The sequence below is a fragment of the Nycticebus coucang genome, chromosome 7 (assembly GCF_027406575.1).
Source record: "Nycticebus coucang isolate mNycCou1 chromosome 7, mNycCou1.pri, whole genome shotgun sequence".
NCBI lineage: Eukaryota > Metazoa > Chordata > Mammalia > Primates > Lorisidae > Nycticebus > Nycticebus coucang.
In genome coordinates, this window is record NC_069786.1 from 292404 (window position 1) to 318174 (window position 25771).

Sequence of the window (25771 nt, forward strand, 5' to 3'; positions counted from 1 at the left end):
AGATAGGATCTCTTGGTCACTGGCCCCCAGCAATAGGACCAAGCAGGTCCACAGAATAGTCCCAAGATCACACCTCTCAGCTGAAAATGCAGCTTCTGAAGAAAGCTCTGGTTTTTACTGGTTTAAGACTGGCTAATATTCCCCGCCTTACCCCTTCCTGCAGGAAGTAAAGAATGTGGCTCCAAGTCCCATGGATGGCATTGTCTGGGACAAAAACAACAAGTACTTACACCAACTAAATCAGGCAACAACCACGTGGAAGCACCATTTTCAAAATGGAAATGAGGGTATAAGCCACCTCACACGAGTGTCAGGATGGAAGACCCCGTGGTGACAAAGCCCTGAGCTATGGATGTGGTGCTCTATGCAGACGGCCTTTCCTGCTATCCTCTGTACAGGATGGGTTTGAGGCTGAAATGACTATGGACTGGCCTCGTTCTGTGAGCAGAAAGACTGGTCCAGTGTTAAGTTCTGCTGCCCACTGGGGCCACCACAAACCATCCCTTCTCATTTTCCCTCCATACCCACATTCTCTGCCCTTACATGCCACTACTAATGTCCTAGGACCTAAAATCATTCCTGGGGCCAAGTTCCCAAAGCAGCCCAACTGTGCTCATGGGCTGGGCTGAGACTCTTGCCCACAGCCTCAAATGGTGGAACAGCTAGGCCTGTCACGTACCCGGCACCCTCTCCTTCCCCACAGTGGCAGCTGACCCCACTGATGTGGTGCAGTCACCACCTCATAAAAGGCTTGACAAACGTCCTCCCTCCCTGAGCCTGAGGGAGACTCTATTGCTCTATTGCTCCGTGCCCTCAGGATCCAATCCCTCCTCCCTCCACACAAACCGAAGGGCAGGATCTGAGAGTCGGCCCTGCTTTGTCTGCACCAGGGCAGCCCATTCTGCACCTGCCCCTGGCCAGCCAGCCTCAGCAGACTGTGCAGTTGCCTCTCCTTAGGTGTCTATTTCCTTGGGAGTGGTGATATGTATTTCCCTTCCTCCAAAGTAGTCCCATCTACTTCCTTATGAGGATCAGATGGATCCCTTTTTGATCTACAGGCCTCCAAGGACTCCCCTGGAGACACCTGAGGAGAGGTCACATGAGGTAAAGCCTGCACATCCCTCCACCCCATGCTCATCCCACTCCGACTTGGTACTGAGGGGTTCCTAAGCCTGCCCACGATTGGTCTGAGGACAGTATTTGAGTACTACCAGGTGACACAGGCTAATGCCAATCTTTCTGTCACTCTGACAGCCTCCACAAGATTGCCCAAGAGACATTATGTCTCATGGAACAATCTCATGAGTTCTTGGACCCAATGTCCAGAGATAATCGTTCAGCCTTGAACGATCTGTTGTTCAAGCAAGGAGGTGTTTGCTCCCTGCAGAGGACCACACGCTGCACACACACCATTGGCTCAGGGAGAGTCCAGCATGTGCTGCCAATGAGCAACAATGGGGGGCATGTGATCTCCCCCAGGTGATCTCCAGCACCCCACCAGCCACATGGCTTTGATTTGCTTCTGTGGTTATACCTCGTCCTGAGGAGGCTGGTTGAGAACCGGATTCCAAGTCCTCCCATGTGCAGACACTGGCAGCTTTATCCTTGTCAGCTGCACAGAGTGTGCACTGTGTGTGCAGACATGGATTTGGGGGCAGCTTTTACTATCCACTTGGCCCAGGGAATTCAGCCATGGTCACCAGTCTGGGCACCATGGGGTCCACTGCCTCAGGAGTAATGGAGGAACCAGAGTTTCTTGCTGCCTAGGCTTGACCAAGGCTGAACAGAAAGATCAGGGTACCCTGTGTGGGGCCCTGTACTGACCTAGCTTTGACTAATTCAGGCTGGGCAGCAGAGCAGCAGAGTGAGACACTTGCTCCAAAACAAAACCAAAACCAACCAAACAAAATGAGACCCAATAGAAAGTCACCCACACCCCTACAAAGTTGGGAAATATCATCCCAAATGACCCTTAAATAGGGAAGGACTCTCCTGCCCGTGTGTGGTTGCAGTGGCTTCAAGAGCCTTGGGACAGAGACTGCTGTCTGCCCTCTCCACTCACGCTGACCAGCCTAAGGACCTGTAAGTAACACACAACTAAACTTCCACTCAGATTTTGTCATTTTGTCATTGAAGCCAGGCCTAGATTCCAAACCAGGACTGTGCCGCCACCCCAGAGAGACCAGTGTGTGAACCCCCAGGTGGTGCCCATCTGTCTCAGCCTCGGTGGTGGCAGCAACTATGTTAAAGGAGAAAATCAAAGTGTTTGTTTCAGAAACACGTGTCCTGCTTGATGAGTCTGATAGAGACCATAGAATCTGCTTACAACATTCTGTTATTTGTATGCATATTAGATATATCGTACCTAATAAACATACGTGTGATAGAAAAGTCTGTTCATGTCATTGGCTCATTTTTTCCAGATTATTTAGTTTTGCTACTGAGTTGTTTGTGTTCTCATATATTCAGATACTAACTCCGCATCTCATGCACTGTTTGCAGATATTTCCTCTTCCTTTCTCATCTGCTTTTCCTCCAGCTCGTGGCCCCTTTGCTGTGTGTGTGCTGTGTAGGCTCATGGTCCTGCTCGCCTGTTTCCCTTTTATCGCCTGTTCCTTTGGTGTCATATTCTGTATAGTTAGAAGTTCTTTTAGAAGTTTATGCTTTTAGGTCTTATGTTTGGATATTCAGTCTATTTTGAGTTGACTGTTGTGTATGGAGTGAGATAAAGGTCCAGATGTGAAATACGTCAAATCATAATCAGAACATATTAGACAAACACAATTTTAATTGTTGCTTGCATCTCAATAGAGCTGTAAACAAGAAACATATTTTTAGCCCTAGGTTACCTCTTTGTCTATGTATCTCACTGGGCTCATTTCACCCAAAGCCTGATGAGATCACTGCACTCTCTACACTAGCACCAGCAAGAGCTTCCCCTACCTGTAACTCGAAAGGCCCTTCATGAGAGTGGTGATGGCCAACACTGCAGGGATTAACTCCCTACTCTGTTGGAATTCCGTGCTGATTCCTACTGGATCCTTGAGTGCAGCCTTTGGACTGAAGCCAAATATTACAGAATAAATCCTTTTAACAAAGAGATTTGTTCTGGTGAAGTTTGGATTTGGTCGAGGGACCACACTTGGAGAACGGGAGCACAAGTTCTCCACCCCCCTTCACACTCACCGAGAGTAGCAGGGTCCTTGTTAAGAAATAAGAGGTTTTTATTCCCTGAAGTTAGCTAATGGAAGCACTGCTTATTTTATTTTCTTGGATATTAAAATATAAATATTCTAACAGAGGGAAATAGAAAAATAGGGTGAGGTCCCTTTTGCTACTCTCAGCTCCATCCTAGTCCAGACAGTAGAATGCAGATCACACCAGGATGATGGCTGGGCCAGCGGAGGATCCTCTGAGGGACCTTGCGGGCACAGGCTTCCCTCATCTCCTCTGGGAAGTGCTCTCCCTCTGCTTGAGAGGGTGAGTGGAGGCTCATTTGTATCTGAGCCTCCTCCCACAGACCCATGAACACAGGCTGCTTCCTCACTGCCACAGAGTCAAGCTCCTGCCCTTTGTCCTCCAGGTGACCCCAGCATGAGGACCCTTGGCCTCCTCACTGCCCTTCTCCTGGTGGCCCTCCAGGCCCAGGCTTGGCCCCTGCAAGAAGAAGCTGAGGAAGCTTTAGAACAGGAGCAGCCTGGGCCACAGGATGAGGGTTTGGACATTTCTATCACAGTGCATGAAAACTTCGTCCTTCAAGATCCAGGTGAGAGACACCTACACAGTAGAGCTTCAAGGTCTAGAGCAGGAGGACTGGAGGCTCTGGGATTGGGTCTGCAGGGCTCTATGTCACCGAGGGGACTTTACTAAACACCAATGGGCCTTGATTTCCTCATCTATAATCTGACAGCGAGAGCCAAGTAAAATTAAGAGACTTTCTTTCTTTAACACTTTTGATTCCAAGATGATCTGTGAATATTGCTAAGGTTTAAGACATGGAGAGACATATTGACTTGTTCCTTTTGTATTGAAAAGAGAAGTATAAAGAGAATATTTGACTGTGTATAGAGGGGTTCATAGAAATTGCAGAGTGGCCGAGGGGTGTGGGGAGATGCATGTGTGACGGGGGCAGGGACATGGAAGAGTGAGACACGTCTAATGACAACGTCATGTGACCCTGAGTGAGACCAGCCCTGTGTGTGGGGGTATTTGTTCCCATTGACAGGCTGCTCATGCGCCCAGCTGTAAAGCAGCCCATGTCACACTGCTTATGCAGCCCAGCATGTGTCTTCTCCTGAATTCACTGTCTGATCACTGCTGACCCCAGGACTGAGCTTCTGACACTCTCTCTCTGCTCCCTCAGTCCCAGCAAGGAGAATGGCATGCCAGTGCCGACCATTCTGCTTTCCGGGGGAGAGAGGCGGTGGCCGCTGTCTCCGAATCTTCACATTATGCTGCCGCTGAGACTGCGTGGTAGAGACGGCAGACACAGTCTGCTGGGAGAGCTGAAGGGCCCAGCTCACACTCCTACACCTGGTCCTCAATTTGCTTTCCCAACCCCAAATACAGTATTTGTTGCAAGATACCTGTATTTGTCTCTTTTTATGTTTGGCATGTGTCTGAGTCAAAACACTTTGGAATGCAAGTAGCAGAATCTTAAATCAAACTTTCTGCACAATATATAGTTTCAAATTCTAAGATTTTTGAGGAGAAACTATGGGTTCAGACACGGTTTGACAGAGGAGCTCCAATGATGCTGCTGATCTCTGCATGCACTTTTCTCTCTTTTCACTGTGACCCATTTAGTGTGGATTCACTGCCAAACACAGTCCCATTTACCAGAAGAACAGTCATCTCTGAGTAAATAATGTGCACACAGTCATAGCATCACTAACTCTGAGGACTACCAAGCACAATTTTCTCAAGTGTTGAAGCTTTATAGAACAGGCCTGGGTCACACATCTGACCTCTAAGGCCTGGGGTTGCATCAGCTCCACTGAGAAAACATTAAGATGAACTGTTGGGTAATTAACAACCACATGGTGAGGGGAGGAGAACTGTTGGGTAATTAACAACCACACCCACAGTGTGCTCACGGCCTACGTCATCCAGCTGTGTAACTAAGTCAGGCTCTCACATTCGTGAAGTGAGTTTGCACAGACACCCACACACACAATGCACTCATGTAAGTCCTCAGCACTTCTTTACCACATGAACTCTTTTTGCCTTAAATTGGCAGAGAACAGATTTCATTCTTCCATGAAATGCAGCTTCCTGGGGTGCAGGGAAAACAGCAGTGAGGGGCAGCTTCTCACCAGGAGCCTGAGTCCCTGTTGGTGCAGTGGATGCTTATGTTCTGACCCCCAGAATGTCACGCTTATCTGTAAACGAAGCAGGAAAGTGGGTGTGGAGACGAGATGGCAGCAGGAGCCTCTCAGGTCCTCAGAGTATGTGCTGGGACAGCCGCAGCTCCCTCTGCTGCTCTGTGTGCAGCTGCCCAGCCCTATGAACACACCACATTTGGGGTCTGTGTCCTGTGAGTTTGCCTTCCTCCTGCCTTCCAAGGAGACCTGCTCACTGCCTACACCTGGTGGGGCCAGTGTGACACCTAGGTGGGCTGTAATGTGAATCTTCTTCCTGTCCCTCATTTCTCTCTGTCTGGTGACACTCTGTGTTCCTTGAACAATTATCCCAAGGTAACCCTGACCACAGAGACCTGGACAGGAGGCCAGTGTGAGCTTCGACATTCACTCAGACTTAGTAGTTCTTGTTTGTCCTTGCACAAGACACTTCAGGAAAGTGATATGTCCCTTCAACTCATGTCTGTTCTTATCTATGTGGGTGCTGGTAGAATTCTCCAACAGAGTCCAAGCATGATAGAGAAATGACAGTTTATAATGAAAGGGACAGTGTTAGATTCTTGATAGATTACTCACCATTCTCACCAAAAGCTGCATAATGGGTCCAGAGACTGCTGTGAATAGCAATATCTGTAAAGTATCTCCAAACCCAGGAGAAGGGAGCAGGTGTTCACCACACTCACTCTGCCAGACTGCAGGCAGTCTCAGCCTCAGAAACAGGGTCTGCCTGTCTGAGGACGCAGCTCAGGGGTCCAGCCGCCCTACTGACACCCTGAACAGCTGGGAAAACACAACACACACCTAAGGGGGGACAGAGTAAGTTTGGGTCTGACAGAGAAATGGTCCCAGTGGCTCCACCTTGCTGAAGAGGTGAGGTCACATGTTGAGCTGTGGGGTGTGATGACCAGGCTGCCTTCTTTGGTGACCTGCACCTGCCACAGATTTGAAGTTCAGAGGCCTTTGTGTATTGCGCTGTCTCCTAAGCTGGCCTACCCGATGTCAGAACATCTGCACTTCACACAGTGGGACACCTGGCTCCCTTCCCCCAGTTCCTAGGACCGCAGCTGACATTTCAGTTTGTCCCTGAGCTCTTTCCTGATTTCTCCATGGTAAATTGCAATAGATATCCCTTTGACAAGTTCATCTTCCTTCTACTTTATATTTCTAACTGCAGAATTTGAGCCCATGTCACATTCTATACATTTGACTGTTCACTCTCTGCAACATTTGTCTCCCTACGCTAGGAGGGCAGCTACAGTTTTGCTAATCCTTGTACTAAGATGACTACACAGTAGGTTGATTAAATTAATTGTTTCCAACATGTTAAAATATTAAAAGTTACATTAGTATGTCCAAGATGCATAGTAGAGAAGTAAATCCTACAGGATCAAAGCAGTTTATACATCTAATTTGCACGACTGCTACCTTTAAAAAACTAATCAAAATAATCTAAATGAACTATAGAAGAATGTCAAGGGTAGAGAGTGGCTTCATGAAGCATTGGAATTTGAAGAAGAAGGAAGAGGCGACCATGGTTAGAGGGCAGGAAAATACTTCATGGTCAACCTTAAAATGAAACATACAAGGTGTTAAAATGTTGGTAAATTAAAAAGGGCCAGAGCAGCATTTTAGGTAGAGAAAATGGTATCAAGACAAGATATATGTAGGGTCAGGGTCTAATTCCCTTGCATTTTGAGGAAATAATGTTTGAAGAGAGACTCATGGAATCAAATCCCAGACTGACATGCCCAGGGGCATCTACTAATTAATTCAGGGAAGGGCAGATGCAGGAAGGGACGGGGGTGTCTCCTCTGAGTCGATGCCGCCCCCCGGCCCCCACACTGGCTGCTGCTGCTGTATCTCTGTAGCAATGTGAGACGTGCACGCTGTGGACAGAGATGCAGGGGAAACGTGGGAGGGTGTCCCAACCACCAGGCCACTTGCCCAGACTCACATAAGCCCCAAACCTGATTATTGAAGTGCAGGTACTCTACATGTTGACCGAAGCCCTGGACATTGTCTGTCTTAAATAACAGCTCACACGGAAGGATAATGAGATAAAAAATGAGGCAGATGTAGAGGCTTCCCTTTCAAATATCACTTTGCAAGGAGGAAGCACCTGTCTGTGTGGAAATACAGGGGCCGCCGTTCCATAAGCACAAAGTGGCACACACAGATGGGCTAATCACAACAGCCACCCCCCAGGGCCCTCCAGGGCTGTACCCCCCACTCTCCTGCTTCCGGGGCAAGAGACCTCACTCCACCTCTCTCCCTACTCAGGAGTCCTGGGCCCTATTGTAACAGTCCTCAATAAATGGTTCTTAGTCATTTCTACAAAACCTTTGGTGCACTTTTTCCTCTAAAATAAAGAACATTGTCTTCTTATTGTTGTTATATTTCTTATTTTGTGTTTCTTTGTTTCATTCTCTGCTTACCACCTGACCAGAATATAATAATGAGAAAAGTGGTTGTTCTCTTTTCTCCATTCCGCATTTTTATCTTTGCCAGCAAGACCCTTAGGGTCATGGGAGAAGGGCCTCCACTCTTGTGGCCTGGCACCTCCTCTCCCAGACTCTCAGTACTGTGAACTCCTACAGCACAGGAACCCGCCCTACTCTGTGTTCTAACCCTCCAAGATAGGGAGCCCTATGTCCACTTCTTGGGTGACTAGGCTCCAGGGAGGAAGGATCCCCCAGCTAGAGTCAGGGCGGGTATCAGGGTTGGGGCTCACAGTCTTGGGAAAGGGACCTGGGCAGGAAGCACCAAACTGCCCACCCCCAACCTCAACGAGGGTGACTTTGCTGGAGTCCCCTGTGCCTTCTATGGGTACCTGTTCCCCAGGTCACACCTTCTCTGTTGCTGTCCCTCCATCCCCAGACCATCTAAGGTATGACTGCCAGAGAAGGAGTGAAACCCAAGCATGTGGTACAGGAATGCCCTAAATCTCCTGGAGGTTAAAACCTAACTGGTGTATGTAGAACCCGGCTGTAAGGATGCCACAATGAGCCCTGTGCCCTGAGTTTGCAGCCAGGTCATCACTGCCACCCATTCTTACTCCCAGGGCCTGTGACTAACCATGGCCCATCCTGGCTGCCCTTCTTCATGTGGACTTCACTGTTACACTGTCAGGAGGGCAGCCATCCCCTAGGTACCATGGTCCTGTAGAGATGAGCACCCTGGGACTTGTGCCTATACAGCTGGTCACCCCTACCCTAGTCAGCCTGGGGCTCAGACTCTCCCCCCAGGCCACCAACACCTCCCCAGTAAATGGCACCTGCAGGACAGGTCCAAACCCACAAAATGGGCCTTTCCAAATGACAGGAGGCTGTGATCCTCAAATCCTCCCATCTGCAGCATGCAGGTCATGGCCATTGGGCCCCCTCGCCTGAACCACTAGTGACTTGAGAGGGCCCGGAGTGAAGGAAGGGTGGTCCCTGTAGTGCAGGGAGGGCAACACCTTCCACTTGAGCTGTAGCTCTGCCACACAGGAGGGCCAGGGACCCAGCCTGCAAGGGAGACCAGTGGTTTCTGGGTGTAAGGGGAGGGTCCTATGATCATAACTCCACCATGAGTCGCCATCATACAGATTTCTGGCATCAGCCAATGACGGGTGATATGTACCTGAAAAAGTGACTACAGGAACTTGAAATCCAATGACAGTCCCTATGGGTCCCTGTCAGCCTCCAGGTGGCTCAGGCAGAGCATTTTCACAGGCTATTGTCACTGCTGTGCAGGTGAGGCTGCCCCATCCATGTCACTTCTGCTCTGGCTTCCAAACTCAGCCTGGCCAAGGGCCACTGATGTCCTGACCCCATAGGTCTGGGGCCAGACACCCAGACTCATCCCAACTCCACCGGGCCTGATGAGGTCCCCATTCCTTCCAGCCTCCAGGCTCACCTGCTCCTCAAGTGGTGGCTTCAGTTCCTCAGACTGGTGCTTCCCGGCCTCGGACATAAGGGCTGTGGCCACGTTAGAGTGTTTGCGCCAGCCGAGGACTGAGCACCTGCACATCTGTGGCCCTGAGAAGTTCCATGTGTGCTGGTGCCCTTGCTCACTGAGCCATCCCCTTTCTGCCAGGGGAAAATTGACCTCGTTGGGCCTCTTCCTCCACAGCTGTCCACCTTCCACTGTGCAGTAGCGTCCCCTATCCAGACCACCTCTGCGCTGTCTCTGTTGCCTTCTGGGCCCTTTTGGACCACTTGGTACCACAGATTCAGATCAGGCTGCCACGTCAGGGCCCCTGTGATGCAAGACTATGCATCACCCAGGGATCTTCGGGGACCTTAACTAAGCCTGTCCTCTCCAAGCTGCGAGCCCTGCAGAGCGGCACAGTGGCCTCCTAATGTCATTGATATTAATGTGGCAGGAAGGGCCCTCGACACCCAGAGCACCAGGCTTCTTCTGGGAACCCCAGCTCTGCCTAATTCTCCACCCCATGGCTGCTATCCAAACATTCACAGTCAAGGTCACCACCTCAGAAGACAATAGCTAGCCTAGGCCAAAGGTCACGAAGGGCACCACAGCCTCACAGAAGCTGGAGACCTCGAAGATCATAGGGTCACTACTTGACCATAGGGTCACTACTCAACAACCCTCCCCTCACTTTATAGGACGTGGACCTCGGTGTCCCCAAGAGATGGCACTGGCTCATGGCCACCAGCCCTCCTGACCCTGCTGAGCTGTTTCCCTGAGCACTGGCTTGGCTGAGCACCTGCAAATTTTGCTGAGATCACTATTAACCTAAGAGAAGCCCCATTATTCTTTCCTACCACTGAGGAAACCACAGGCTCAGGTCCTAGTGTGAGGCTGCCCTAGTAGCTGTGCAAAAATCCAGCCTAGGGAGACCTGAATTACAAGACAACACATAGAGCTATGACAGTGTCTCAGAGATACCTCCTTCCTGCCTTGCTGGTGAAATGCCTGTGAACTGACCAGTGTTTGGTGGGCAGAAAGACTGGTCCAGTTTTAAGTTCTGCTGCCCACTAGGGCCACCACAAACCATCCCTTCTCATTTTCCTTCCACACCATATTCTCTGGGCCCTACAGGCCGCTAATAATGTCCAACTGTGTTCATAGGCTTGGCTGAGACTGTTGCCCACAGCCTCAAATGGTGGAACAGCTAGGCCTGTCACATGCCAGAATCCCTCTCTTTCCCCACAGTGGCAACTGACCCCACTGATGTGGTGCAGTCACCACCCCATAAAGGGCTTGACAAACCTCCTCCCTCCCTGAGACTGAGGGAGACTCTATGGCTTTCACTCCATTGCTCCATGCCCTCAGTATCCAACTCCTTCTCCCTACAGACAAGGTGAAGAGAAGGTCCTGTGAGTTGGCCCTAGTTCCTCTGTACCAGGGCAGCCCAATTGCCCCTGCCCCTGCCCAACCAGCCTCAGCAGACTGTGCAGTGGCCTCCCCTTAGGTATCTATTTCCTTGGGAGTGATGATATGTATTTCCCTTCTTCCAACTTAGTCCCATCTACTCCACTATGAGGAGGAGAATGATGGTGGAGTCAGATCCCTTTTTGATCTACAGACCTCCTAGGACTCCCCTTACAACACCCCAGGAGACGCTATACGAGGTAAAGCCTGTACATCCCCAAACTCTGTGTTCATCTCACTCCTGCTAAGTACAGAGGGACTCCTAAGCCTCCCCAGGATTGGTCTGAAGGCGGTATTTGAGCCTAGCACCCAGTGATATAAGCTCTCTGCCACCTTAGCAGCCTCCCTCCAAGAGACATTGTGTCTCATGCGACTATATCATGAGACCTTGGACCTGATGGTTCTAGAAAATTATTCAAAGTTGAGTTTACTATTGGTCAAGCAAAGAGGTGTTTGCTCCCTGCAGGGGACCACACGCTGCACATACGCCATTGACTCGGGGAGAGTCCAACACATGCTGCCCCATGAACAACAGTGGGAGAGGATGTGCAGTCTCACCCAGGTGGTCTCCAGCACCCCCACCTGCCAATGGCTTTGATTTGCTTTCATGGTTAGACCCGGGTCCTGTGAAGGCTGCTTGAGAACTGGATTCCAAATTGTCCTCTGTACGTACACTGGCAGTTTTAGCTTTCACAAAATGTGCACTGTGATGTGTAGACATGGAATTTTGGGTGGCTTTTAATATTCCCTTGGACCAGGTAATTCAGCCTCTGCCAGCAACCTGGGCACCGTAGGGTCCACTGCCTTAGGAGTAGTGTTAGAAACATAATGTCTGGCTGCCTGGTTTTGGCCAAGGCAAGCAATGTTGTGAAGAGGTCCCTGTGTGGACCTGTGTGGTTCCTGTTTGAACCACATTGGTGCCCTAAGTTTCTCTGATGCCCTGGCACCAGAGTTGTTTAATGATCTGTACTCCAATCTGGGCAACAGACCAGGACACCATTTCTTAAAAAAAAGAAGGAAAAGTATCCAATAGAAAGCATCCCCAAGAAATTATGAAACCTCGTCCCCAATGGCCCTTAAATAGGGAAGTCTTCTCCTGCCTGTGTGTGGTTGCTGTTGCTACAAGCGGCTTCAGACAGAGGACTGCTGTCTGCCCTCTCCAGTCACCCTGCCCAGTCTCAGAATCTTTAAGTAACACAAACTAAACTTTCACACTGTGATTCAGTTTGTGTCTAGGTTGTGCTGGACCCTGACTATGAGGCCATCCCAGAGGGACTCAGTATGTGAATTCCCAGCTGGTGCATTTCTGTCTGGGCCTCTGGTGGTGCTACTGGGTGTGTTAACAGAGAAACTCAAAGAATTTCATTCAAAAGATGGAGTCCTAATTGAAATGTTCAATAAAAACTATAATAGCCTCTTAAAACATTCTTTAATTTATTTGAATAATACATACATAACATCTAGTAAATAAATATATCAACACATAAGTATAATAGAAAATTTGTCCTGGACCAGTTTTTAGTCAGATTATTTATTCTTTGCTATTAAGCTGTTTGAGTTACTTATATTTTGGGATATTAATCACTTATTTCACATATGGTTTGGAACTATTTTCTCTTATTTTCTATGTTGCATTTTCCCTCAGTTGCCTGTTTTCTGTGCTATGAATATGCTGTTGTCTATTCATACACAATAACACAGTTGTCTATTTCCCTTTTTTTGCCTGTTCATTTGGTGTCATATCCAAGAAATAACTGCCCAATGTTAAAAAGCCTTATCCCTGTTATTCTTCTAGAAGTTTTATGCTTCCAAATTCTATGTATAGATTTTCAATCCATACTAAGCTGGTTGCTGTATATGGTATGAAATAAAGGTCCAAATGGAAAATATATCCAATCTTAAGGTAGCATATATTAGATAAATATAATTTTTAATTGTCATTCATACATCAAAAGAGCTAAAAATAATAATTGTATTTTTAGCCCTAGACAAACTCTTTACCTATATCTCGTGGAGCTCATTTCACCCTGTCCTTTCCACACTGGCACCAGCAAGAGCTTCTCTTGCCTATAACTCAAAAGCCTTTTCATGACAGTGGTGATGGCCAACCCTGCAGAGAATTAACTCTCTGCTCCATTGGAGTGCAGGTCTGCGACCAGGGTCTAGACCTACAGCCAGTAGCAGGGTCCATGTTCAGAAATGAGAGGCATTTGTTCTTGAGGTTATTGAATGTAAGCACTATTTATCTTCTTTTGTGAATATTTTCTGAATATTGTTAATATTTAAGCAGGTAGGATACAGGAAAAAGATAGCCAATTCCCTATTACCACTCTTAGCTCCAACCTAATCCACATAGAAGAATGCAGATCACACAAACCAGGATATGGCTGGGAGAGAAGAGAAAACTGAGGAACCTTGAGGGAGAAGGCTTCTCTCATCCTCCCTGGGGAAGTGCCCTGGTCTCTGCTTAGAGGGTGAGAGGAGTCTCATTTGTCTCTGAGCCTCCTCCCACAGACGTGTGAACACAAGTTGCCTCCTCACTGCCACACACCTGGGCTTCTGCTTTTTGTCCTCCAGGTGACCCAGCATGAGGACTCTCAGCCTTTTTGCTGTCCTTCTTCTGGTGGCCCTCCAGGCCCAGGCTGAGCCCCTCCAAGAGAGAGTGGAGGAGGCCCCGTACCAGGAGCAGCCTGGGCTAGAGGATGAGGATTTGGCCATTTCCATCACACTGAATAAAAACTCCATCCTTCAAGCTCCAGGTGAGAGACACCTACATGGCAGAGCTTCAGGGTCTAGAGCAGCCTCCAGTCCTGAAATTGGGTCTGCAGGGCTCCATGTCACTGAAGTGACTTTATTTAACATCAATGGGCCTTGAATTCCTTATCCTTGAAGTTTAATTCCTTGAATTAAACACTGAGACCCAAATAAATCTATAAGATCTCATTTCTCCAAGACTTTTGATTCCAAGATGGCTTGTGAATTTTAAGGTCTAAGATATGGAGAGACCTATTGACTAGTTTTTTTGTGTATTGAAAAGAGTAGACTTAATTGAAAAGAGAACATTTGACTCTGTATAGAGGAGCTCTTAGAAATTGCAGAGAGACTGAGGGGTGTGGGAGATGCATGTGTGATGGGGGCAGGGACACGGAAGAGTGAGGACTAATGACATCATCTGAACCCAGTGAGACCAAAACTGTGTGTGTTGTTGCTCCTACTGACAGAGGCTGCTCATGCACCCAGTTGTAACAATGCAGCCCATGCCACACGTAAGCCAGCATGTGTCTTCTCTAGAATTCACTGTCAGCATCACTGCTGACCCCAGGGCTGAGCTTCTGACATTCTCTCTGTGTTCTCAGACCCAGTGAGGAACAGGGCCTGCGTCTGTAGACGGCCTTCTTGTGCTGCTGGGGAGACTGTCTTGGGTACCTGCGTTTTCCAAGGTAACACCTACTTGTTTTGCTGCTGACCATGGAGAATGGATAAAGAGCAGTTCAAGTCTTGCTGTCGCTACTCTACCTTGTCCTCAATTTTGTTTTCTTATCTGAAATAAAGTCCTTGGGCAAAGTTGTGGTGTTTTCCCCTCTTTTACGTACACGTCTATGAGCAAGATACATTAGGACCCATGTATCAAAAATGTAAATCAAACTCTTCAGCTCCAAACTCTAAGAATTTCAAGAAGGAACCATGGGTTCAGACACAAATGACATGAAAGCTTCAGTGATGCTGCTGACCTCTGCATCTGCTCCATTTATTCACAGGGACCCATTTACAGTGGCTTCATTTTCAAAGGCAGCTGCCATGTGTTTGGCAAACAGTCTTCATCAGTTTAAATCCCATATAGTCTGGGGAAATCACACCTTATTTCCCAAAGTGTGTGGAACCGACCCAGATCACACATTGTCTTTTAAGGTCTAGGTTTGTATCAGTTCCATCAAAACAACTTTATGTACGATTCAAACAAATACATGATGAGTACAACAAAGGCAGAGGTATATCTTGTTATAAATATTATTCAGCCATATATACTAAAATCTGGATTTCATGTACATTAAATTGGTTGCCATGCACAATAAAATGCACAAGCACAATTATTCAATTGCACTTTGCAACATGTACTCCCTCGGTTGCCTTAAAACTTCAGAGAACATGATGCTGCCTGTAACATGCACCTTTCAGGGGGCACCAGGAAGAGTGAACTCAGGGGCAGCATTTCACCAGGAGCCTGAGTTCCTGTTGGTGCTGCAGGTGCTGAGGTTTCTGACATCCAGGTTTTTACACAGGTTGGAGAATGCAGGCAGGAAACCAGATCTCTGAAAGGAACAGCAACAAGAGCACCCTCCTAGATCCTCAGAGTTCTGCAGAGATGACCATACATGCCAACAAGAGTGCCCTCCTAGATCCTCAGAGTTTTGCAGAGATGGCCATGCATGTCCCTGGTGGTCTGTCTCCTACTGCCCACCCAATATATATACCATATTTGGGGTTGTGGCCTTCTCTTTTGAGAAGACACGGTCACTGCCCACACCTGGTATCACTGAGGGGCCAGTCTAACACCTAGGTGGGCTATGATTTGACTCTTCTCCCTGTCTCTCATCTCTTTCCCTCAGCAGGCACTCACTGACCCTTGAACACATGTCTAATGCATCCTGAAAATGGTCTATCAGGCCCTGACCACAGAACCCTGTGGAGAAGTCCAATGTCAGCCTCCACATTTACTGTTCATCTAATAGTATCAGTTTGTGATTCCATAACACATAGTTTTTGAAAATTAAACTATTTCTGTACAAACCATGACTACTCATATCAATGTGGACACTGGTAGAATGCTCCAAGCAGTCCAAAAGTGACAGAGAAACCACAGTTCTCAAAGAAAGCGGATAGTGGTAAAGTGCAAATATTTGCCATTCTTGACTCAATCTGATGGGCTCCGACACTTCTGTGACCACTGACACCAACAGCAAGTGCCCAGACCCAGGAGAAGGAGCAGATATTCTCCACGCCCACTCCATGCTACCCCTTGCTGGTCTCAGCCCAGACATGGGGTCTGCCTGCCTGAAGACAAGACTGAGGCTGTGCACAGCTGGGAAAACACAGCAACACCTCCAGGAGGACAGAGAAAGAAGTTGTGCTAACTGTTGTCTGTGTCTGAGAAAGAAGTTGTCCTAACTGTTCCTCTTGAAAGTTACATATTGAGATTGAGGTCTCGGCTGGACAGCCTTCTTTCCTTTCCTGTACCTGACACTGAGATGAAGTCATGAGGTCCCTGAACTAACTCTCCATATTGTCCTAACCACATCTTGGGCCAAGCTGACCCCATCTCAGGGCACCTGCACTCCACCCAGAAGGACAGCTTCCTCTCTCCCCCAGCTCCTGAAGTCTCTATTACAGTTTCTATTTGTTCCTAAGGTCTTTCCTGATTTCTCAATTGCAAATTGCAACCAGTTCCCCCTGGGACCTCTGTCTCCCTCATTCTCATTTTCAACTGTAGAATATAAGCCCATCTCACGTTCTATAAATTTGACTGTTTACTCTCTGTAACGTTTTTCTGCTTACACAAGGAGAGAGCTTCATGTTTTGCTCATCATTTTACCACATTGTCAATCATTAATCCCCAACCTTTTGGGCACCAGGAACCATTTTCATGGAAGACAATTTTTCCATGGACAAGGGTGAGGTTTTAGAGATGATTCAAACACATATCTCCACCTCAGATCATCAGGCATTAGACCAGCAGTTCTCAACCTGTGGGTTGCTACCCCTTTAACAATGAAAATACATTGTGGCATAAGGAAGGTTGAAAACCACTGCATTAGACACTCTTTAGGAATGGGCAAACTCAGTCCTTCACATGCACAGTTTACACTATGGTTTGTGCTTAGATGAGAATCTAATGAGCTGCTTACTCGACAGAAGGCAGCGCTCAGGCAGTGATGCCAATGACGGGATTGATTGGAGATGCAGATAAAGCTTTGCCCTTACTCACTGCTGCTCACCTCCTGTGGAGCAGCCTTATTCCTAATAGCCCATGGACTGGTACGAGTTGTCCCCATCCTGAAGACCAGACCTTCCAGTCTGCACAATCTACACATCGTCCTATTCGAAGTCTCTCAGACTTTTCTTCTTCATTTGATTCTCCTATATGAATTTGTGATCTGACTTCTTTCTTGTTCCAAGCCCACTTTTCCTTTAAGGGAGATACAAGGCCTTGACCATTCCATACTGTGGTTTGACTGGGAACACTTCCAGTACCGTGGTCTTTCATCCATGCTAAACTTCACATTACCATAAACTGCCTGGGTCACTTGATAATTGAAGGCCTGGGTTTTAAATCTAACTTTACTGAATGCCATTTATCCAGGGATGGAACACTTGAATCTTAAGGACCCCAAAATTGACTCTTGAAAATGAGAACATGATTCTATTACTTCCATTTGTGGTGAGAGGAAGACAGCCTTGTATAACTGCATAGAAGCAGTATTAAGTGTATGCCAGGAAGTCTCTCAGGATATATGAAAACATTTACTGTATTCATATTAGCTAATATTGAGCGATTACCAATATGAGAAAGAATTTCACATTAACTATATTATGTACCTACTATCATTAACCAATTTTTATGACAGGTGGGAAAACAAATCTGAAACAGTTAATTCTCTTACTCAAATTCAAAACAGATTAAGCAACAAGGCTGACAGCAAATCCCATATATTTAACCACTACCCTATTCCTTCTTGTAAGTTTTCTGAATTCTAGAGTGCAAGCAGTAAGGGTTATTTGGTTTGAGGTGCTCTTGTCACACTGAGGAGCAGGGATGTTCTGTGGTTTAATGGCCTCTTTCCTGGAGATGACAGATACTTCTGAGCTCATCAGCTTGGATTCTATGTCGTCCTTGTCTCTTACAACCTCAGTCCCTCAAACTTCAGCAGGGTTAGAGCTTGCCTTTGCCTATTTCCTGTCCTGAAACCATTTTCTCTGTATAAAATGCTGCTGATGCTCCTTCCTTTAGTGTATCCAAGTCTTAAACTTCTTGTGTGTTTCGTTTTAACAGTCACCATCAAATCCATTCTAGCCTCTTCTACTTTCTAAGCTCCTATTACTTCATAAATACCTATTTTACCCATGATGTTCTCCTATGATATACTCTTCAGAGATTTTTGTTAACTTTTTACTGGTGACTGTGACATGAACTAAATGCATGGACTGCATTACCTTTGTAGGTTTCAGGTGTTTTCCATGCAGTTCAATAATAATGATATAATTTTCTGTCATGTGATGTTTAATACAATTAGCCAATTGAATGAAAAAGAAATTATTAATCACCTAAATATGTGTTTAGCAGTCATCTTGACATGGTGGTATAAGGATGAGGATAATCTATAGCTTACCTTGTAGAGTAGGGAGAAAAATGATACAGAAAGTATTAATAAGTAGTCAAATGTACAGAATATGAGATAACTCAAAATTCTACAGCTACAAATAAAGAGAAGAAGCATTGAGGCTCATGGGGGAACTTGCTGCAATTTACCACTGAGAAATCATGAAAGACCTCAGGGACAAAGTAAAATTGTACCCAAGACCCTGGGAGTCAGGTGTCCTGGGTGAAGCACAGATGACCTGAGATGGGGTCAGCCTGACCCAGGCCACAGTTTTAGTTCAAGGAACTCATGACTTCAAGTGCTCTGTAAATGCAGGAAGCCAAAGAAGGTATCCTGTCCCTCACACTAGAAATCAAAATATATGACCTTTATATTCTACAAGGAGTGAAAATCTGGGACAATTTCTTCATCAGACACAAATCCACTCTGCCCTCCCTGAGGTATGTGTTGTATTTCCTAATTTTCAGGGTATCAATGGGGTGCCTGGGAAGACAGGCAGACCCTGGGCCAGGAGCTGAGACCTGTTCAGAATCAACATGGAGTGGGCGTGGGAAACACCTGCTCCCTTCTCCTGGGTCTGACACTTGATGTTGGTGGTCACAGCAGTGTCTGGACCCTTCATATTGTTTATGGTGAAAATGGTGATTAATCTGACCTGAAGCCTGTTCCTTTCACTACAAACTATGGTTTCTCTTTCATGTTCATATTCTGTGGGATATTCTATCAGTAGCTTCCCTGGTAAGAATAGCCACAACTTAAGAAGACATATTTTTTTTTTTTGGTTGCAGTTTTTGGCCAGGGCTGGGTTTGAACCTGCCACCTCTGGCATATGGGGCTGGCGCCCTTCTCCTTGAAGCCACCGGGGCCTCCCAGGAGACATATTCTTTATCCAAACATGTGTTGTGGAATCACAAACTAGAACTACTGGATCAAGAAGAGAGGCTCACAATGGACTCCTGATGAGGGCTCTGTGGTCAGGGTCTTATAGGCCATTTGCAGGACATGTTAGATGAATGTTCAAAGGACACAGAGTGTCTGGGACACAGAGGGAAATGAGGGACAGGAGGAAGAATCACATCACAGCCCCCCTAGGTGTCACACTGGCCCCATAGGAAACCAGGTGTAGGCAGTGAGCAGATCCCCTTAGAAGGTAGGAGGAAGACAAGCTCACAGGACACAAACCCCAAATACATGTTAATGTTTTCTTGGTGGAGCTGATACAACCCAGGCCTTAAAAGGCAGGTATGCGATCCAGGTGTGTTCTAAAAATCTCATAACACTTGAGGAAATAATGTTTGCTAGTCCTCAGAATTAGCAATGCCATGACTATGTGCCCTTTAGTCTGATGATGATTTTTGCCTAACACATGGAGTCTTATTTGGATTGTATTGACTCCACACTAAATGGGTCACAGTGAAAAGACAAAGAAATAGATGCAGAGACTGGCAGCATGATTTGAGATTTCAGATCCATTTGTGTGAGTCCATAGATCCTCTTTGTAAATCTTAAAATTTGAAACTGTGTATTGTGAAAAGTTTGATTTAAGATTCTAGTACTTGCATTCCAAAGTGTCTTGACTCAGAAACATAACAAAACTTTCCTATCCTACGTGGGAAGGCATCCAACGTGGATTTTTTAATTGCATTTGTTCTCCCACTCAGCTGGAGAAAAAAGCATACATGCCTTTCTTACAGGAGAAACCTCCTCACTTAGCTTGTGAGCAATGTGAGAAACAGAAATCCAAGAAACAGGAAAAGGGATAGGGCAGAGCAAGATGAGGGATTAGAAACAGCTCCTTACTAGCCACTTGGGCAACATAAGGAAACTAGAACCCCACCCACCTCTGACTGGAGGAACTTACACAGGAATGTCGCTCTGAGGGCACACTAAAGCAGTGGTGAACTCAAGGAGCAGATGAGGAGGTCTGGAGCTAAAGAGAGCTGGCCCAGAAGTCAAGTGCTTGAGAATAAGCAGGGGGCAGCCAATGAGTTCTCACACAGTTGGAGACAGGAAAGGGCTATCCTGAAGCTTATTGATTTTGGACTAAACAGCTCTAGTGAGCAGTTTAAACTGCTTAACCAAATGAGGGAATGAAAATAGCATCCAGCAGCCAAGATTGAATATTGTGAGGGGTGGGCTTAGCTACTAACTGGGCAGAGCCATTGTGGGAAGGCCATGCTGAGGACCAGATCACAGCTTCCTAGTGTACGACTGGCTCTGGTGCACTTGCTAAACTCAAGTATCTACCCTTGGGTGAGCTGAACAGACAGCTACACCACCAGGAAGGCCATATTGTTGTCAGCAGGTACTGTTTGACATGCCTCCTAAGGAAGCTGGGGAGAACTTTAGGACCCCAATCATGCAAGGACAGAATTCTGGAAAGGTGATCAGGCCCTGATTGAGGACAAATCAGTCAGAAAAACAAGACCCAATCTCCTCTGCAGCTAGAAAGTGGCTTCTGGCTTCCATTCCATATACAGGGTGGATATAAAGTTCATGTGCAATTTAAAGTTACAACTATTTTAAGTCTCACATAAACTTTATGCCCACCCTGTAAAGAAAAAGCAGCATGTGTGTTCTCCATCTCCTAACAGCACAGCACCACCTGGTGTCCAGGCAACAAATTCCAATATTTGTGTGTGTGTGTGTGTGTGTGTATTTATACACATATATATTTCTTCCACTTTTCGCTTTTTGCAAGTTTTTTCTTGGTTTTAGTTGTTTTTTTTTTTTCACTTTTTTGTTGTTGTGGTTGTCATTGGTTTTTTTATTGGTCTGGTTGTAATTTTTACTTTCTTCATTAGCAAGAGCTCCTCCATGTTTGTTATGGTTTTTCAGCCCCTTTTATTCTATACTCCTTTTTTTATTTCTCTCCTTTGGTAGATATTTTTCTACTTTTTTATCTTTCCTGCATAAATTTCTCATAAAGAGTTAAGATATTTACCTTATTTTTTCTTTATCTTTTAAATTTGTATTTTTAATTTTTGGTATCTATTTTATTTTTATTTTTAATTATTTTTTTCCTTTCTTCTGAGTGCTGTGGGATGATGGCATTGGTCTGACTGGGAGGGTCTTGGCACTGATTTGGCTCAAGGAGATGACAAGCTCATGGACCAGGGTGTCTTTCTAGCTTTGGCCTTTGGAAATAGGTAGGTCCCTATCATGACATACTGTTGAGTTTTTCTTTTATTTCTCTTCTATATTTGGTAGAGCTGGGGGTCTTACTTTTGCCTAGTCTGGTAAGGAGGTCCTGACTTCAGGGTCCTGCCCAGCCCTGCAAAGACCTGGACTTAAGGATGTGGTCACAGCACCCTGCCAATCACCATCATTTCTCCTATCACTCTCTTTCTCTCTTTCTATCCTTCTTCGTTCCTCTTAAATTTTTTTCTTTCACCACCCCATTTTCTTTTCTTTATCATTCTCTTTTATTATCTTTTCTTTTCTTTCTCCCTTCTCACTCTTTACCCTCTCTTCCTTTTGGCCTATAATGAAAGATCACTTCAACACGTAAGCTCTGAGAAAAGGTAATTTAAAGTGAAGGAGGTAGTGAGAAGGAAAAAGTAGGGGATGGAAGTGAGCAAGAAGAAAACACACATGAGGAAGAACCAACAGAAAAATTCTGGCAACATGAAAAACCAAACCAGAGCAATCCCCTAAGGGACCATGAGGCAGCTACCACAGACTATTCCACCTATAAAAAAACAATGGAAATGACAGAAAGTAAAGTTAAAATGAAGGTGGCAAAGGCAATAAAGGGAATTGATGAGAAAATTAAAAAACAAAACCAAAAAATGGATGATACGAGGAATATAGAAAGAATACATCAGAGCTTAAGGAATTGAAGAAGTCAATCAGGGAACTTAAAGATGCAGTAGAGAGTATCAATAACAGATTAGACCATGGAGAAGATAGAATCTCAGAGCTGTAAGATAAACCTCTTGAGCTAACTCAGGTAATTAAAGAGGCAGAAGAGAGAGAAATCAGACCATTCACTCAAATAATTATGGGACTTCATAAAGTGTTCAAATATATGAATTATAGGTATCCCTAAAGGGGAAGAAGAACATCCAAAGGAATAGAAGCCATACTGAAGGATATCACAAGTGAAAATTTCGCAACTTTAATTAACCATTCCAACACACTCCTTTTAGAGAAATATAAATCCCTGGGATTGTCCTAACAATATAACATTTCCAAGACACATTATAATGAGCCTGCCCAAAGTCAAGACAAAAGAGAAAATATTGCAAGCAGCCAGGAATAATAACCAATTGACCTACAGAGACAAATACATCCGGGTGACAGCAGGTTTATCAGCTGAAACTTTCCAAGCCAGACAAGAATGGTCATGTACTTTTAACTTTCTTAAACAAAACAAGTTTATGTTTATGCCAGAATTCTGTATCCTGATAAGCTAAGCTTTAAAATTGATGAAGAAGGGGCAGAAACAAGATGGCTGACTGAAGCCAGCTTTCCACAGAGGCTCCCATCCAGAAGGAGAGTTAAAGGACAGAAATTTAGCAAGTAACCTGGTGGATTAGAGCTGCACCAAGATAAAAGGTTGAAGAACACACATCAACCATGCTGAGGTGAGCTACAACCCCAAGGATACAGACAAAAGGTACAAAATCCATCACCAAGCTGACGGGAGTCCCTTCCCCCATGAGAATGGCTCAGAGTGCCCCACAAACAAATGAGCAGAGTTCAAAGGTCCTCTCACTATACTCCATGGGATAGAGCCTCTAAAAACTGGACCTACCTCCCCTACTAGGGTGCCACGGCATTCTCTTGCCAGGCATAAAACTGTATAAAACTGTATATATTCTCTACCTGCAAATCTGAGCTCCAACCACTCCCTTCCACTCTCACTCTGAGGTCTGGAGGAATGTCCCCCAGGAGTCCAGATTTTTGGGTGATTTCTCGAGGGGTATGGACAGGGCCTAGACTGCAGCTGGTCGGTGCTGACTCTACGGCATGGGAGTGATGAGCGGACAGTTGGCTGAGAGGGAACCACACTGGAGCAGCAGTGCCCCAAGGTGCAGAACAGCAGCCCTCTTTTGGCAAGAATCGGGCTCACTCCCAGATATTCCGAAGCCACACCCCCTGTCTCCCTGGGCAACGAGAGGAGGCCAGGCATCTACTCAGGTGGCAACCACCACAGAACAGATCTGGGACAGAAACACAGGCCCCGTGAGTAAAGGGTTTGCCTGAGGCGGTACCGGCCTGGGTGGACCACGGGGACTAGAAATGCACCCACAGAGCTGCGAAGTTCCCAGGGTGGGGCTGACCCCGAGGACCACTTTACTGAGCCTAAGATGCACCCAGCCCTCAGGGACCATCGGCTTAAGCAAAGGAGGGCAGGCAGAAGCTGGATCTGACAGGTAATCGTGCAGCGAATACAAACAGCTAAGGCCGTACAGCAGCACAGACAGGGCCTGAGGAACAAGTTCTGGGAATTCAAAACAGCTTCTCTCCTGCAGGGGAATTTAGCAGGGACAGAAACAAATTCCCACAAAGTTGTTCTGTTCTGTCAGTAACATCAATCAGGGGTGGGGCTGGAACTGAGTGAACATCCCCCAGCCTGCATCAAGCACCTGAGGTTGTCAGGCCTCAGCTCCCCCTGCTGGATAGAGGCAGAGAGCAGTAGCCTGGCTGAGTAGACATAGATTTCCTTGTGATTCAAGCAGGTGCAAACACCTGGAGTACATGCTAATTGGAGGCAATTGAGTCACAGTCCTGCGGGGTTATCAGTGACTGGGTGTGACAGAGGTGCAAGGTGAGGAAGGAGGCATCAACCTTCTGAGACTAATCTATTTCCTGGGTGGGTTCTCCTGACTTCATGGAGCACCAGAGCAAGTCATATCTGAGTTGTCAGCAGACCCCTATGATCTAGTTGGCAGAGACTTTTTAAACTCTCCCACCTGACATAGGTGCCGACTGAGACAATTGATTTGGACCTTTTGAACTGAACCAATCACCCAAGGACTATCCAAGTGGTGCCTGGGGTGTGTGGTTGTAGGAAGGTTTGATTTTCCTTTTCCAATTGTAGCCTGTGGAGTGTGGGGGTGACATAATTGCTGGTATTTCTCCACAGCTGAGACTTCAACCCAGAGTAACTGTTTCATTAGGATCGGACAGAGACTAGCTGAAAACAAGACAGAGCCACTTAGCCCCACCACACCAAATAGGTCCACAGTTTCTCAGGCCATAGCACTGTACAAGCCATAGCACTGTACAGGTCCTTGACAAAGCTCCAGGGGGAAAGTCAAATGGTGTAAAATAATCATGGGGCATAATCAGTAGAAAAACACTGGTAACATGAATAACCAGAGTATATCAACTCTCCTCCCCCCCTAAAAAAAAGATATGGAAGATGTAACTGAAGATCCCAGTCATAAACAGCTGGCTGAGATGTCAGAAATCGAATTCAGAATTTGGATTGCAAACAAGATTGATAAAATGGAGGAAAATTTGGAATTAGAAATTCAAGGAGCAATTCAAAAGTCGGAATTAGAAATTTGAAGAGAAATTCAAAAGTTGTCTCAAGAATTTAACAAATTTAAAGACAAAACCACGAAAGATTTTGACACAATGAAGCAAGAATTTACAACCCTCAAAGATCTGAAAAATACAGTAGAATCCCTCAGTAACAGAGTGGAGCAAGCAGAAGAAAGGATTTCTGACATTGAAGACAAAGCTTTTGAACACTCCCAAACTCTCAAAGATGAAGAGAAATGAAGAGCTCTCTCAGAGAGCTCTGGGATAATTTGAAGAAGGGTAATATCTGCCTCATTGGGATCCCTGAAAGTGATGAAGTGCCTTCGCAAGGCACAGAGGCCCTTCTCCGTAAAATTATGAAAGAGAATATTCCAGACATGCCAAGAGATGTTGAAATTCAGATTGCAGACAGTTTCAGAACTCCAGTACGACACAACCCGAATAAGATATCCTCAAGGCATATCATAATTAACATCACTAAATAATATATAAAAGAGAAAACTCTGAAAGCACCCAGATGTAAGAAATCCATTACCTACAAAGGGAAGAATACTAGAATGACTGCAGATCTCTCTGCTGAAAATTTTCAAGCAAGAAGAGGGTGGTCATTGACTTTTACTCTCCTAAAACAAAATAACTTTCACCCCAGATCCTGTATCCAGCTAAACTGAGTTTCATTTATGATGGAGAAATTAAATACTTTAATGACATTCATATGTTGAAGAAATTTGCCATAACCATACCAGCTCTTCAGGATATTCTCAGACCTATCCTCCACAATGACCAGCTCAATACTCTACCACAAAAGTAAACTAACTCAGAAACTTTTGATCAAACTCCAACTTCCACCATGGAGAAAAAATTAAAAATGTGCACTGGACTTTCAAAAAACTTGATACCCAAAATTTTACCAGACTTATCAATATTCTCCATTAATGTGAACGGCTTAAACCGTCCTCTAAGGAGGAACAGGTTAGCTGACTGGATATAAAAACTCAGGCCAGTCATACTTTAAAGATCTTGAAAAAATAATACTTCATTTTATATGGAATCGGAAAAAACCTTCAATAGCCAAAACATTACTGAGCAATAAAAACAAAGCAGAAGGAATCACGCTACCAGACCTGAGACTGTACTATAAATCCATAGTGATGAAAA

General features: G+C 45.9%; 1 protein-coding gene across 1 annotated transcript; it reads left to right on the plus strand.

Annotated features, from left to right (window-relative positions):
- The first annotated feature begins 2008 nt into the window (after positions 1-2008).
- LOC128590545 (theta defensin subunit D-like) lies at positions 2009-4579 on the plus strand. Its single transcript, XM_053597879.1, has 3 exons — positions 2009-2082; positions 3584-3766; positions 4364-4579. The coding sequence occupies exons 2-3, from the start codon at positions 3595-3597 to the stop codon at positions 4462-4464; spliced, it is 273 nt and encodes a 90-aa protein (XP_053453854.1). The 5' UTR covers positions 2009-2082; positions 3584-3594; the 3' UTR covers positions 4465-4579.
- Positions 4580-25771: the final 21192 nt, after the last annotated feature.